The sequence below is a fragment of the Puntigrus tetrazona genome, chromosome 16 (assembly GCF_018831695.1).
Source record: "Puntigrus tetrazona isolate hp1 chromosome 16, ASM1883169v1, whole genome shotgun sequence".
Classification (NCBI taxonomy): domain Eukaryota; kingdom Metazoa; phylum Chordata; class Actinopteri; order Cypriniformes; family Cyprinidae; genus Puntigrus; species Puntigrus tetrazona.
In genome coordinates, this window is record NC_056714.1 from 25,231,999 (window position 1) to 25,246,299 (window position 14,301).

Sequence of the window (14,301 nt, forward strand, 5' to 3'; positions counted from 1 at the left end):
TCATCCTTCCGCTTCAAACCAACCGACGACGGCTGAAACAAAGCCTTCCGGCCAGGGCGGGCTGGCGCGGAATGTCTCTTCCTTCCCGACCCCGAGCAGACCACCAGCCAGGTTTCACGCCGTCGACCAAAAGAAGAATACTGAGCTTGACAGGATTCTCATCACCGACTCAACATTGTAAGTGTAGCTAGTGGCAATAAGCCTTGCTTGAAATAATAGCATATCTATTTATAGCTCGATGCTGAGACTATTCATTACCATGAATAATTGCTTGCTTCATTTATTAAGCGTTCAAATAGGTAAAAGAGAAATACTGAGTTTAGTACCTTCATTTTTAAAAGCAGCTTAATTGGTCAGAATATATAAAGATTACATAAAAGAGTTCAAAGGTGCCAGTTACAAAAATAAAAGAAAATCTGGTGTTCCAGCACACAGTGAGCTTGCTGAGTCATTTATTTAACAATCATTTAGTTTGCCTAAATGTAAAAATAACACTAGTTCAAAATAGTTCTGCATGACTGTCACTCAACACAAAGTACACTTTTAATAAAACATTTATTCATTTGACTATATAAATTAAAAGTATCATGGTCATCACTAAAACAACAAATATATTATGTTTATTTGTATCGGTCATAGTATTTTCAAATATAAAGCGAAAAATAATTACATCGTACCTTTTGGCTTGTCGCTCATTTGTTATGCGATAGTGAAATTCAATACGACATTGCAAAATAATGTTGAATGTAAACACGCTTGAGTTTTACCAGTGATTGGTATACGCAAGCTCAAAGTCAGACTTTTCTACATATTTATTACGCAATTATCGATGATGAGTAGCTGATTGTGTTTTTGATGAATAATAGTAAGTGTCATATTTGACCGTGATGACTCGTCGAAAGCTTACGTTATCGTCAATAATGCATGACATTATTCGTCAAATGGTACCCTCGAAGCTCTCGCGTGACTTCTATCTGAAACATTTTCATTGCGTTGAAAATATCGTCGAGAGGGATGAGCGCCACGCCGCCGTAGCAGTTAGCCCATCAAGCCGACGAAATATTCGTACACCGCTGCCGATTTTCCCAGAGCTGCTTTGTAGACGCCTGATCATCGTTCAAGGGTTCGATCCTTTTGCACGGTAATAACAGAGCTCTCTTCACGCACTTCGTGACCCGGCACATCATTTGTTTGTCGCTTATTGCGACCTACAATAGAGTCTCTTTATTTATTCCAGATTCTCTTATCACCATAAAAGAGTAGATGGATGTCATTTTTCTCGTTCAACAAGTTCAACACACAGCGTCGCCAGTCTTGAAAACAATTGGTCTAATGACAGCAGAACGAAAACTGATTAACGGGTAATTTGATCTCTTCGCACTGCTAAAAACATACATTCTTAATATACAGCAGTTTCAATGAGTGACACTGTTACCGTTTTTTCAAGGTCGCATATCAAAGCCAGCTGTTTTTTGCGTTCATTATGATAGTTTGTTTATCAGAAATTCATCAGATATTACAATAAATGTTTATTTTCAAACCTTTAAATTTTAGCATTTCAAAACTGCAGTTACCGTGCATCCACACTACAATATTATTATCGATCATCGTAACAAAGTATCAAAATAAATGACATGTGTCCGAAATGCCATATTTTTTTTCGTGTTAACGGTGAAATAATTGGTTTGGCAACTTATTTTTTTAGCGCAACATTTGATCAGAAGGCTCATTTACTAGCGTAACATCGCCGAACATTGTCTTTGCAGTAGAGTGCTATCTGCCAGTTCAGTCTTCAATACACCAGAGAATTACTACGTGTCAAAACATGATTTTTTTAACACTGCATAGATAACTAGGTACCAATGTTCGCGCATTTAAATATACGCATTACATTAGTATACGGCAGTTAGAATACAGTAAGTTGGCTGCATAACTTGCGCTTTACTGCCATATTGCCGCTGAACGGTTTTCATCACGACTGAATCTGAAGTCGCTTGCAGAGTGATTGTCGTGTCATGCATGCGCACCATCAGTTAGAGTCGCTTCTGCGGTGACAGTTTCAATTTACGATGTTGTCATTATTCGTATTATGAAAAATAGCTCGCCGCTATTGCTGAAATAGCAATATTAAGCTGTTGATTGTCGATCAGCCATTGCAGGCATCACGCTTCATCAATGAGAACAGCGATTGCTCAACAAGACACAAAAAAACTTTTTATTACCGCTTTTTGGGACAGTGTGATTTTGTCGCTTCCGATTTCCCAAAGCACCCTAACTTCTCAATAGCCTTCTGCACACAGTTTATTCTTCATCCAGCTGAAGTAGTCAGCCGCTGTGAGATTAAGTTTGCCGAGTCATGAATGGTGTTACCAGTCGAAGGATTCATTTTCTCTCATTACAGCGACGATTTGCCGCATTAAGAATTATTTATACCTGAGTTTAAATCAAGCAGTCACACGACACTGTCGCAGTTGGATCACGGAATAAGAGTTGTGAAGAGTTTTTCTCAAAGTTTCTCTACAGATGAGACTTCCTACACAGGAAATAAATTGTCTGCTGGGCCTGTAATACAATGGCTTAGTCTGTTATAACACGTCACGAGTACTGTACTTGTGTCTGTAGGTGTTTCACGATTACAGTGATGGGTTATACTGTACGAGGCTTTCAACTTTTAGCTTTATTTATTTTCTTTGTTACATAGACGTGCAAAAATAAAAAACATTCTCAGCTATGTTGATAAAAAGGTAATTGTCTAAAATGAAAAATTGAAACTAGTAAAATATAGAGCCAAAATTAAGTCAAATCAAGTGTTCAATATTAGTATTGGCTGCATTGTTGGTCAACGAAAGGTCAAGGCTAATCATCGTTAATAGCTTAGCAGTCATTTGTTTCACACACAGCATTTGCTGTGAAAAAATTTATTAGTAAATGTTGAAGCCGACACAACCGACAGCTTTCCGTTCATATCATTTTAACTCATTTTTGCTTTTTATAGTTTTTTCATTAAAGTTTCGTTTGATTTTTAGAATGTCTATTAACTTTCTGAATTTAATTGAAATATCGAACCGGAAACATATTTTAGTCAAATGTTCATTTTAGTCTTTTAGTTTTAAATTTTAAATGTTATAATACCGACGTTCATACTATTGTTTTCTTCATCATCTCAATAGTTTTAGTACTGTTTGTCAGCCGCAGTGTGAAGAGTTATTCGGAAAGAATATGTCCTATTTGTAGATGCCGATCGACAGGTACCTCACCACCATGTGAACCGCGTTCATCTTCTTTAATGATCTGTTCTGCACGACTCACACGGTTCTTTTTATTACTTTTTGAGGAAACCCTCAGTCAATAGCTGGGATTGCACATGAACAACACAACATATTATTAAGTAAAGAGCCGCAATGCAGTAGTTATTGTTGATCAAAACGCCGATCTTCAACGAGTCATGCCGCTTACTTAATCAAAGCTGGCGGATAGTTTGAGCCGCACAAAGCTCACGATGCAACATGTTGATTCACAGTAGCAGCCTGCAACGAAAATACCACACTCAGTCTTTCTCTGCAAGAACACGGTGTGACAAACGTTATTCTCGTTGTGTCGAAAGCAGAGATATCACTTCCACCAGCTGTTTTCTGCAGTAATTTAAAACAGCTCTCATCATCAAAGCTCATTAAAAAACATTTATGAGGATTACCGACGACGATAGCGTGCCGGCGACCTCGAACACAGTTCGCTTCACAACATCAGTAGTCGGACGTTTCGTGGGAGCTCTGGCATATCTCAAAACTACAACATGCGATCACCCGAGCAAAGACATTTGCGTGAAAATAAGTCAGTTAAAGGGTATTTGTGAGTATATAGCCTGACAAGCTGTCAAGTGCGTTGCGAGTCTGAGGATTTCTGACCGCGAGCCAGAAGAAGGAGAAACATCAGCATAGCCGAAAGACAAAGAGATCAATGGTTCTTTCACACGACCGAATGGCTTCGACGTATCTGTTATATCGTTAGTGTTAGCAGAACAGATTCGTCATCTTAATGTCATCAATCACATATCAGCTTCTCCCAATGAAGATTGACACTTAATATTACCAGTCATTTTAGTTGTCACTGCATTCATTCAGTGGTAGGACGCAGTGAACACATTTTTTGCTTCTTTTAAATGTTAGTTCCAACGATGTTTGAGTCCGGCAGTTAGTAAGGCTTCCGATGTTCTTTTGTAGATACGACTGTAAAATATCATCTGTTTGATAAAAAATAGCTGATGATATTGCCTTGGAAAAGATTAATAAATAAATGAAATTAATATTTCTAATATTTAAAAAATAATATAATATAATACAATAAATAATATATTATATATATAGTGTGTGTGTAGGTAGGTAGGTAAAGGCAGGTATAATATGAAAACAATATTTAACTTTGTTAATTATATTTTATTGATGTGTTATGATAACAAAGTATGTATTATAGTTTAAGAAATTGGCAAAATAGCAGCAGTCGAATAATGAAAATGTTATTATTAAAACAAATATTAGCTAGAACTAAAAAAGATGAATAAGTATTAATACAATATTAAATTTTATATGTAAACAATATAAAGAGTAGTAGTCATTATTAATAGAATTACATAACAACACACTTGAAAATATCTGACATTTCAAATCACTACCTCTTATGTATAGTATAAAGCCAGGTAGGTGTGTGTGTATTATGTGTGTATAAGAGCATGTTACATATACATATATACATATATATGTTACATACACTTTCTTCTATAAAAGCCAATAGAGAATGACATATAATCCTAAAAGAAAGAGAGCTGTCATCTTCTCTCAGTTCTTCCTGCCTCACCGACCTCGTTTCAATTGCGGGCAGACGCCTTCATTTTCAATTTCATTACACAACTGGTCAGAGTGTCTCGGAGTTTCGACAGCATTCACCGGCTTAGATCAGCGCCTTCAATTGGCAGAGTCTCATTGGCGTAGTCATTACTGACTAGAAACAATGAAATCTCTCGCCTGCTGGCTTGCTCAGTTGCTACCATATTTCAGCTCCATATTTTACGCCGCGAACACAGTGCGGAAATATAGCGCCATGAAAGGCAGTCGGCCCATTCGTCCAACGCTAGTTACTCGGCCGCCCGCACAGACGCGAGCGTTAGAAACGGCAGGCACGCATGTCGCACATCAAAGCCACCTCCAGCGATCATTCGTGAAACATGCGCCTGTTAGCTGCGTTGGCAACATGTCGTGCGTTATTTAAACTCATTTATTTTAAAGTACGATTTTTTTTATTCACAGCTGTAAAGTAGTAGGGCGATTGATGTTCAGAATAAAGTGATCGCAACAATACTTGCACACTATCTTCACACAGATCAGTAATAGTATCAGGCCTGCAACACTATTAAAAACAAGATACTCCTGACAGCAAGATACTGGAGACAATTATTGGAAAAAAGTTAAAATATAAAATGTAGGTGTGTCCTTTAAAAGAGCTTATTATAAACGCTGGTCTGCACTTTATATTTATCAAATACATGAAAACAGATGTTACAGTTTGCAACAATAGATTAGCCGACATAATACCTGTGCTGTTTTAAACAAGTAATCACATTAGAATACTTTCGAAAATACGCGACGGCCGAGGTCGGTGTTATAAATCTAGCTTGATCACAGAATAAACGACGCTTATTGAGCCAAATAGAAATTATACGATAATTCATCGTAGTTTCGAAACGAGCGTTAGCGAAAGAATCATCGTCATTCGCAGCAGTTGTATGTACCAGCAAGCAAGCTTTGCCCCATTTTGCCGAGCGTTGCAGACGCCGAGATTCCTGGGAAGATTACGTCGACATCAGTTGAGCTTCTATTTCCTCGCAAATACTTATCGCCTTTCTCAAATTCTGCTGGTTTCTCTGCATTTTTCTCGAGCAATCTTCTCCTATATGTATGCTTTACACGATTTAAGGCGCCCACATAAAGACTTCGTTTGGAGACAGAATTATCGACGCTTTCACCCTCAAACTGCACGTTTCTGTGTTCAAGGGGAATGTACCAAACAAATTATCATGAAGTAATGGGTGATATCGTATTGAATGGTGCAGGTAGTCCTTCAATGAAAAAACACCGCTTACGCCGAGAGTCTATATCTAGTTTTTGATACGATTTCAGTGCTTTTTGAGATCTACATCTGAAATCAGGGAATAAAACAGTTAGGCTAGCAAGAAACGTTGAGAAAACTGAAACATAAATTGATGTCACTGGCAATACTTCCATAAATGTTTCAATTTAAATACAGTTTATGCTTGATGGCATCATACCGCCAAGATTTCAGTTCGGGGAAGACCGTGAAAGTCTTCGGATGCTGCATTTCGTTGTTTTTCAGTGAGCTATTTTTGTTAAGAGTGAAACTGTTCAAAAGAGCCGTACAGTCTTGTTTAAATCGAACAAACAGCAGTGTTGACGACATATTTAAATAAAAAATACAGCACAGTATTATCATTAGTGTTATCATGTTCTATGAATATAGTTTGTTTTCTCGCCGTAATAACAGTTGCCCCGACATTTTTACTCCTGTGATTGGCTGCATTTTCAGTCAGTTGCATTCCGGTTTAGAGTCTGCCGACACACGCATTTTCGCTTGTGACCACCACTCTGCCGCAGTTCATTTTCATGTATTTTGAATTATGATACTACACGAAAACTTAAGCATCCGAAGATAAGTATTTTAGCAACAAGACGCCAACGCCGTTCTTTTTTTACATTTTCGCCACGGGCTGAAAGCGCAACGCATAAGATCGCAGGCACATCAGGCGCGCCAAGAATACGCCGTTCGGTATCAGTTTCGAAGCAGTTATCTTCTTTCTTCTCTGACTTCAGCAGTGAGCTGGTGTCTTCCTCGACACCCAGCTTTCAATAGTTGGTCAGGTATATTTTCAGCTGCATTGACCGGAACAGGAGGCAGTCAATACGCCACACGCACACACAGCCACACACATAGCGATCCTCGTTTGCCAGCGGCTTTCTCTTCGCCTTCGTTCAGCCCGCATCACATCAGCGATCGTTCTTCTTCTCGACTTAGATAGTGGTTACTAGTGCTGTCGCTGTTCACTGACAGGCTGCACGACACTTTGCTAGAACATTCACACGTCCGCGGTTAGATGTTAGAGTAACAGAAGTGAATCGCCACTTCACATCGGCTCATTTGTACTTATTGTTAAAATGCCAGCATACGCAGCCGATTATAAAAGTACTAAGACAAATGTAAAAAATAACTGTAGTTTGATTACCCATACATTTTTTAGCCAGCATTCGTATTTTTAAAGATATTTGGTAGTTATTATATCTTTGTTGATAGATGTAATACAATATATGTGTTTATATAAATGTTTGCCAAAGAATAAATAAAAATAATAGCAGTAAAATTGCAATTTTTCTCTCTTCTCTTCTTCTCTCTCTATATATAGCATAGCTAGTTAGCATACACACACACATATATATATATACATATATACATACATATATGTTGTTGAGCAAGAGTTAAATAGCATATGCCATAATTATTATATAACATTATCAGTGAAAAGCAAATATTTTGTCATTTTTTTTAATATTTTTACAGTGGGCATTCATGGTGTGCAATGAGAAAGCACAATAAAAGTAATAAACATACATTGAACTGGTGTCTATTAAAACATTGGGATCAAAAGTCAGATTTTTGAGTCTCTGCTCATGTTTGTTATGTTTTTCAATGTAATGCATAATTTGGCAGACCGCAAATTAAAGTGAGCACTGTTATGATTGGTTAACTTCAAATTGCCTGATAACATTGAGATCAACATTTTAATTAATTCAACATTGTTTATTCCTCGAGGTCTTCTGTCATACATAAATCTCAACCCCCAGCAATAAACTGTAGTGAATAGAAATGCTGAAGATGCTGAATCAATTTGTTTTGACAGCAAATAAAATATATAACAGGTAATTAGCAAATGGTTAGTTATAACATTGTTTTATTTTTATTATATTTTTATTTATTTCGTTATTTGATATTTATTTGCTTTTTTGTTTATTTGCTTTTTATTATTTGGTTTTTTTTTAAATATTTTGTCAATAACTAATGAAAATGCGTGATTACAAAAATGAATTATTAAATGTACAAAGTTTATCAACACATTGTAATCTTCGTCGAGTATGACAGCATTACATATAGTTTTTTCCTCTCATAGTCCGAAGTTACTTCATGTTACATGATCTTTACAGATAACTTCAAGCTTAAAAACGCAGCATGCGACAGTGGAAGATAGTCAACTCAAAATATGTAAGTCAACGCAAACATATGCCTCAACAGCCAGCTTCATTTCAGCCTCGACAATGACCGTTATTTATCAAGAGAAAAGAAAAACCTGAATTAAACGCACAAATAGCCACCCAAAGCATATGACCATTTTCACAAGATCTGCTTCTCGAGTCGCTCTGCAAACTGATGTTCTGCCATATGCGGCAAATAAACTTGAAGCTGTTACGCTCAGCCTTCTCCGACATCTACATGCGTTATTAATAGTCAGCGGTTTCTTTCTGACAACAAACGCTCAGTCGTCAGCGCGAACGAGCGATGCTGAACGTGGCGCATTTCCCCGGTTAAGTTCGCGCGATCATGACACCGCAGCACGGTGCTCTTCTATTCGCCGCAGCCACACGCGCGACACGGTCGAGCCAGTTTCTTCAACGGTTGAGGCAGGTCAGCCATACGCGCGCTTCACCTGCAGCATGTGCGTAAATCGACCACCGGCGCCGCCGATGACAGCGTCGGTCGCGCAGCGAAACAAGAAACGAACGCCAACATAATTGCACACCGTACACAAAGCATTCGGTAATGGGCATGGCGAAACTGCCTTCACCGAATGCGGCATGTCACTTGATCCAACACGCGATCGCTCACTATCTCGTTTTGCGACAGTACGCGGTTCCACACGAGCCCCATTTGTTATTGTGTGCGAGAGCAGTTCAAGATGGGAAAGAACAAATGGCTTACGAATGCAGCATGCTCGCTTAGCCGCTTCAGCACCCCGATCGTTGGCGTAAACAAAGATGATGCATAGAGTTGCCCAAAGCAGAAGCACTTTCTCAAGAATAGTTCGCTTCGTAATAAAATGCATATTTTCTGCAGTTACCGAGATGGGCAGTTTCATCGCTGTTAGCAAATCGATTTGCAGCTTAATGGGTGCCGCCAGCAATGATATTTTGTGCGCTTGGCTCATCGGTTAATGTTTAGCGAGTGTAATGTACACGGTAACACCGAGATACCAGTCAGCAGTCAAAATACATTATGAGAGAAATAGACAGGCAGTGTTGCAGGCGCAAATACAACAAATATATGTGTGTGTATTTTTGATTACGAGAAGAAAACTTGTATTTTCTAGTATAGTACAGATCAGAAATGGGTGTAATAGCCTAAAAGTGATTTGTTTTCATAGCCACAGATTTTGCTTAGGGGCAGGTGGATTACAAATAGGATCAGCCGTTTGGGACTCTAATTCTGACGGCACCATTCACTGCAGAGGAGTTGTTATCAGCAAAGTTAATACCCGACGAAGAAACAGTCTACTTCACGCTTTGATGGCAGAAAACAGTTTTGGGTGCACTATTCTTTTCGTTGTTAAAAAACATTAGTAGCATTGACTAAATATTCAGTTTAGTTTATTAATCATGCAAATAATATATCGTTCTTCACGTTCAAAGTCAAAATGGTAAAGTCGCGCAGCTTGAATCGCTACTATTTCGGTTACATTCGCCAACACAGCTCATGCTATTTTTCAACACTTAAAAGATCAGCGTAAAATACCTGGTGCAATCGTTTACGCTTCGCAAGCCGATTATCGCCAACTTTGCGACAGAATCGTACAATATAACGCGTCGACGCAATTTTAGTAATAATGCCGACTTTTGCACTATTTATTTTCTTCGGTCGAAGAGGCACAGCTATTATTGTTTAACGGCCAGAAGGAGCGCTCTTCGATTCTCAGGTCACTTTTCCTGTATCACACATTACACTGTGTTAGCCAGCACATTTGATTGGGGCGAAGCTGATCAGCAGAACAAATAGTTGTTTTAGTAACACTGGTTTCAGAACAGGTTCCCAGACATGTTAGCACGCATTGGCCGTGTTACGCTGACAAAGTCATTTAGACTAGAAATCGATTCAGTTACATCCTGCAGATGCCACCTTCGATCGCCAACAAACAATACACGGAGACAGCTTGGGACTGAGCTTGAAACAGTACCACGCAAGTCACACGACGCAGCGATAGGCGGGACCATCAGCATCAGCACGAGCAGCGCCGCTGCTCACTGGCGTACGCGAACGTGAAGTGTTGCGGTCGCTGCAATAGCAACAACAGCCGCAAACGCCTGTGTTTGTGACCATGGTCGATTTTTTGGGAATACAGCTTTCTGTTTCAGCTCATCTTGACAGAACAGAATAGAGTGTCGTCTGATGAATGCGCTTTCTGTAAGGCAGCAATAAACGCAGAACTCGTTGTTCTTCGCACGCCAGAGCAAAGCAAAGACTGCAGATGATGTTTGGTACCTCGTGGTGCTTACACAGCACAGCAAATTACCGGCCGTGTCTTTACGCGAGCGATCAGCAGAAAAAGTGTCACATTTGGCGCTGATTGAGCGCTGCGAATAAAATGTAATACTTCAAAGTGGTAATTGGCGAGAATTTCTTTGAGCGGCCACTCGTGCAAAACTTCATGAAATATATTTCAGATTTGGTGTTAAGATTTCGACAATATCACGTGAAACAGCGTCCAGTCGGCTGACACGCCATTGTTTTGGTACAAATAGTCATATGGCAAAATAGGCGGCAATACAGGTGTCGTTAGCGTTTAAAGACAAACATGATCTTCATCTTTGATCACAGCAGTTGGTGAGTAAGGTTACATTGTTCAGCACCGGGAAATAAGACTCCTTACGGCTGATATTTTTGTTTTACCTGAACGCGTAATCGGCAAACATTGTGTTTACGCTGATGTCGAAAAGAACATTGACCAGTCGTTGGTTCCGAATGAAAATGCACTGTTTACTAGGTGCGAAGCGTTTTTTCGCACTTTTTTAAGTACGATTAGAGTTGATTTTGTTTGTCATTTGATCCTGAATCATTTATTTTAACCATCCACGGCACGCCCTTTTTGGTTATTTTGCCATTATATCAAAATTTACCTAGCTTAGCAATTATTGTTGCGCTTGTTGCTAAATGCTGCAGCTTATTGCTAGCTGGTGTGCTGACTGCTGACTTGCAGAGGAACTGCAATGCTTTATCATTGATACTATCCATCATTAAAAAAAAAAAAATATACACATATACATACATATATTATATATATAAAGTATATATATAGTTGTTGTTATATTTATTATTATGTTCATATATTTATTAACTATATAATAATATGCAGATTTATTTTAGTAATACGTATTTTTCAGTTTGTCGGTCAAAAGTTATCTATGATCAATATTATTTGCAATATTTTATTGTACCCACAATTGTACATTAATCTAGATTTGTGCTCAGTAAATGCAAGCCTTTGCAGAGACATCGCCAGAATGTGGCACCCTTGCTATTTCTCATAAATTTCTCACCATCGTTGAATTTAATTTCACGGCAGCTTGTCGTCACCAGCTATCAGCGCCTGTCTTCTAAAAACAAAGATGAAACATGCCGCCTACACCATGCATCGATTTATTCGGTTTAAAAACAGCAGACAGCTTTAAATAGGAATATTCTTCTTTCAGGAACAGTAACAGGTCGCCGCAAGAGGAGCAGGCTTTTAGGCGCCTTCGCTTCTTTCAGACCGGAATCGGCTTGAAGATTACAGTTTACGTTTGCAGTAATAATGGTTTCACAACCGGAAAGCCGACCCAGGGTTGCCTTATCAGACAAAGTCGGTGACTCAGTTACGAAGGTGCAGTGCCGACGCAGCGCCGAAATGTGGAATCCATCAGTTTGCCGCAACAGGTAATCACTCACTGCGGTGGTGAAGCCGGCCAGACGCCAGTGCAGCTCAGCGAGAAATTGACGAGCGCACGTGTCGTACCAGCCTGATCTGCTCAAAAGCACGACAAGCCTGATAGCATACGCAAAGCATTTATAACAGGCGCAGTAGCAATAATGAAAAAGCGTATCACATTTCCAACACAAAATGCGAAGTATCGGTTTCACAATTCGAGAAAGAATGAAAAAATGCGCGAATGCTTAGAGAAACTGCTGGCTTTTTAATATAAGATTAATTATATTGCCGCAAATATTTGTTAAGAATTGAGAGGTGTTTGAGATACACTATAGTTGACATTGAGATATTGAGATACAGCGTAATATAAATATATGAAATGGTTTCATTTGTAAAATATATATAAAATATACATTAAAAAAATAAATAATAAATAAATACATATATATATATACATACATATATATATATATATACATATACATATATATATATATAGTAGATAGTTGTTTAATAATAAAATCACATAAATATACAATTATATAACTGTAGTTTCGGGATCTTAAATATATGGTACTGCAAAATAGTGTATGGCTGTTTAAACGCACTTTCTTTTCCCAATCAACAGCAAACTCCGCCCCACAGATGATTCTAAGATTTTATTGGCTAGACAATTCAGCTGTAGATCAGAAGCAGGCGTCAGCGTATTACCAACTTTTCCACTAAGTCAATCATTTTGTAATTATTAGAGTTAAACATCTATCGCGCCAAGTCATTTGTCTTCTTTGTACCATTGCATAAAAGAAAAATAATTGTTATTTATTGGCGTGAGCGTCTAGTAATAGTAGAAACTCAATATTTGATAAGTTCAGTTTGTCGCTATCATCAACGGCATAAACATAACGTTAACATTCATTGATTTTTTACTCAAATACTAACTGAAATGTAAAAATAGTTTGTTATGCTAATTTCTGTTCGTTTTACTAGTTGCGTAGTACGCATCGTCATTATCGCGAAAAAACAGTATCATTGACCAGTGTATTACCGCTTTTTTTATGCCAATTGTGCGACTGCCATCGGCGATGCTTATAACGATATGACGTTCAGAATTTGCATACGCACTGCATCAGTTTAACGCGCCAGATTGCGGTGCAACACGAAAGCTGATTATTATAAAGCAGACGCAGTTTGTGCTGAAAGCACGACACGACCAACATTACAGCGCATTCGCCGCGACGGCCGCCAAGTAAACTGAATGAGTTGGTCATCACATATCGCGGCATTGGCCTGACTATGAATGAAGTCGGCCGACGGCAAGTCATTTTTCGATGCCTTCACATTACGCTATATAATAAATAGCCGACTATTTTTACAACAGGTTGGCTGGAGTTCACGCCATTTATGCATAATACAATTTTATAATGCCTACTGCTTGAATACTCGCGCTTGTTTGATTAGCGATGTTCTCAGTGGCAGCAGACAAGTCACTAGGTTTGCCTGCCCTTGAGTAATGGTGTAATAAAAGAGCTCGACGCAGTTGCTCGCGCGTGTTATTATTCGGCAGCGATTACGACTCCACACAAACTTCACGATCATCTTAACATCAAAGCCATCGCCTGTAGCACTGTCACCAAAACTGACATTGCTCACTGGATCGCGCCAGCGTTAACGCCAAAGCCGCCCCAGCCGCCGTTGGTCTTCGACGCTCAGCCCGACATATGTTAGCTGCCACACAGACGGCCAACGCTTCCTTTGAATAAGTTGCTGATCTTTCAAAGGCAAGGTGGTTGGCGTAACAAAGACGTGATGCTAGAGTTACATATTTAATGAATAAGTCAGTTAATGTTACGTTACTTGTTTATAAAATTATAGTTAAATTAAAGCTTAAGTATTTAGTTATAACTTGTTTCCCCTAAATGAATTTATCGCTTGTTTACTTAATGTTGAATTGAATTTAATAAACATCAATAAAAGAAATAATAATAGCTAATATTTCTAAATAAATTATTAAAAATATTTAAAGATAAAATACTAAATAGTTCACAATAATTTATATCATTATTAAGTTGGCTCTATTAAAACGCAAAAATATAGTCAATAAAAATTGTTATAAAAAAAATATATACATATATATATATATATATATATATATATATATATATATATATATATATATATATTAATATTATTAATAATAATATTTAAAAATAATAAGTAAAATTAAATAGTCAAAATAAAATAAATAAGAAAATTAATTATTTATACTATTATTTTATTAATTTTGGTTATTT

At 38.0% G+C, this 14,301-nt stretch overlaps 1 protein-coding gene across 1 annotated transcript in view; it reads right to left on the minus strand.

Annotated features, from left to right (window-relative positions):
- Positions 1 to 4, minus strand: part of LOC122360869 (zinc finger protein 385D-like) — a 5,846-nt gene extending 5,842 nt beyond the window's left edge. Inside the window, exon 1 of the mRNA XM_043261712.1 lies at positions 1 to 4. This exon is cut by the window's left edge and continues 19 nt beyond it. Coding sequence (XP_043117647.1) covers positions 1 to 4 — 4 coding nt within the window.
- Positions 5 to 14,301: the final 14,297 nt, after the last annotated feature.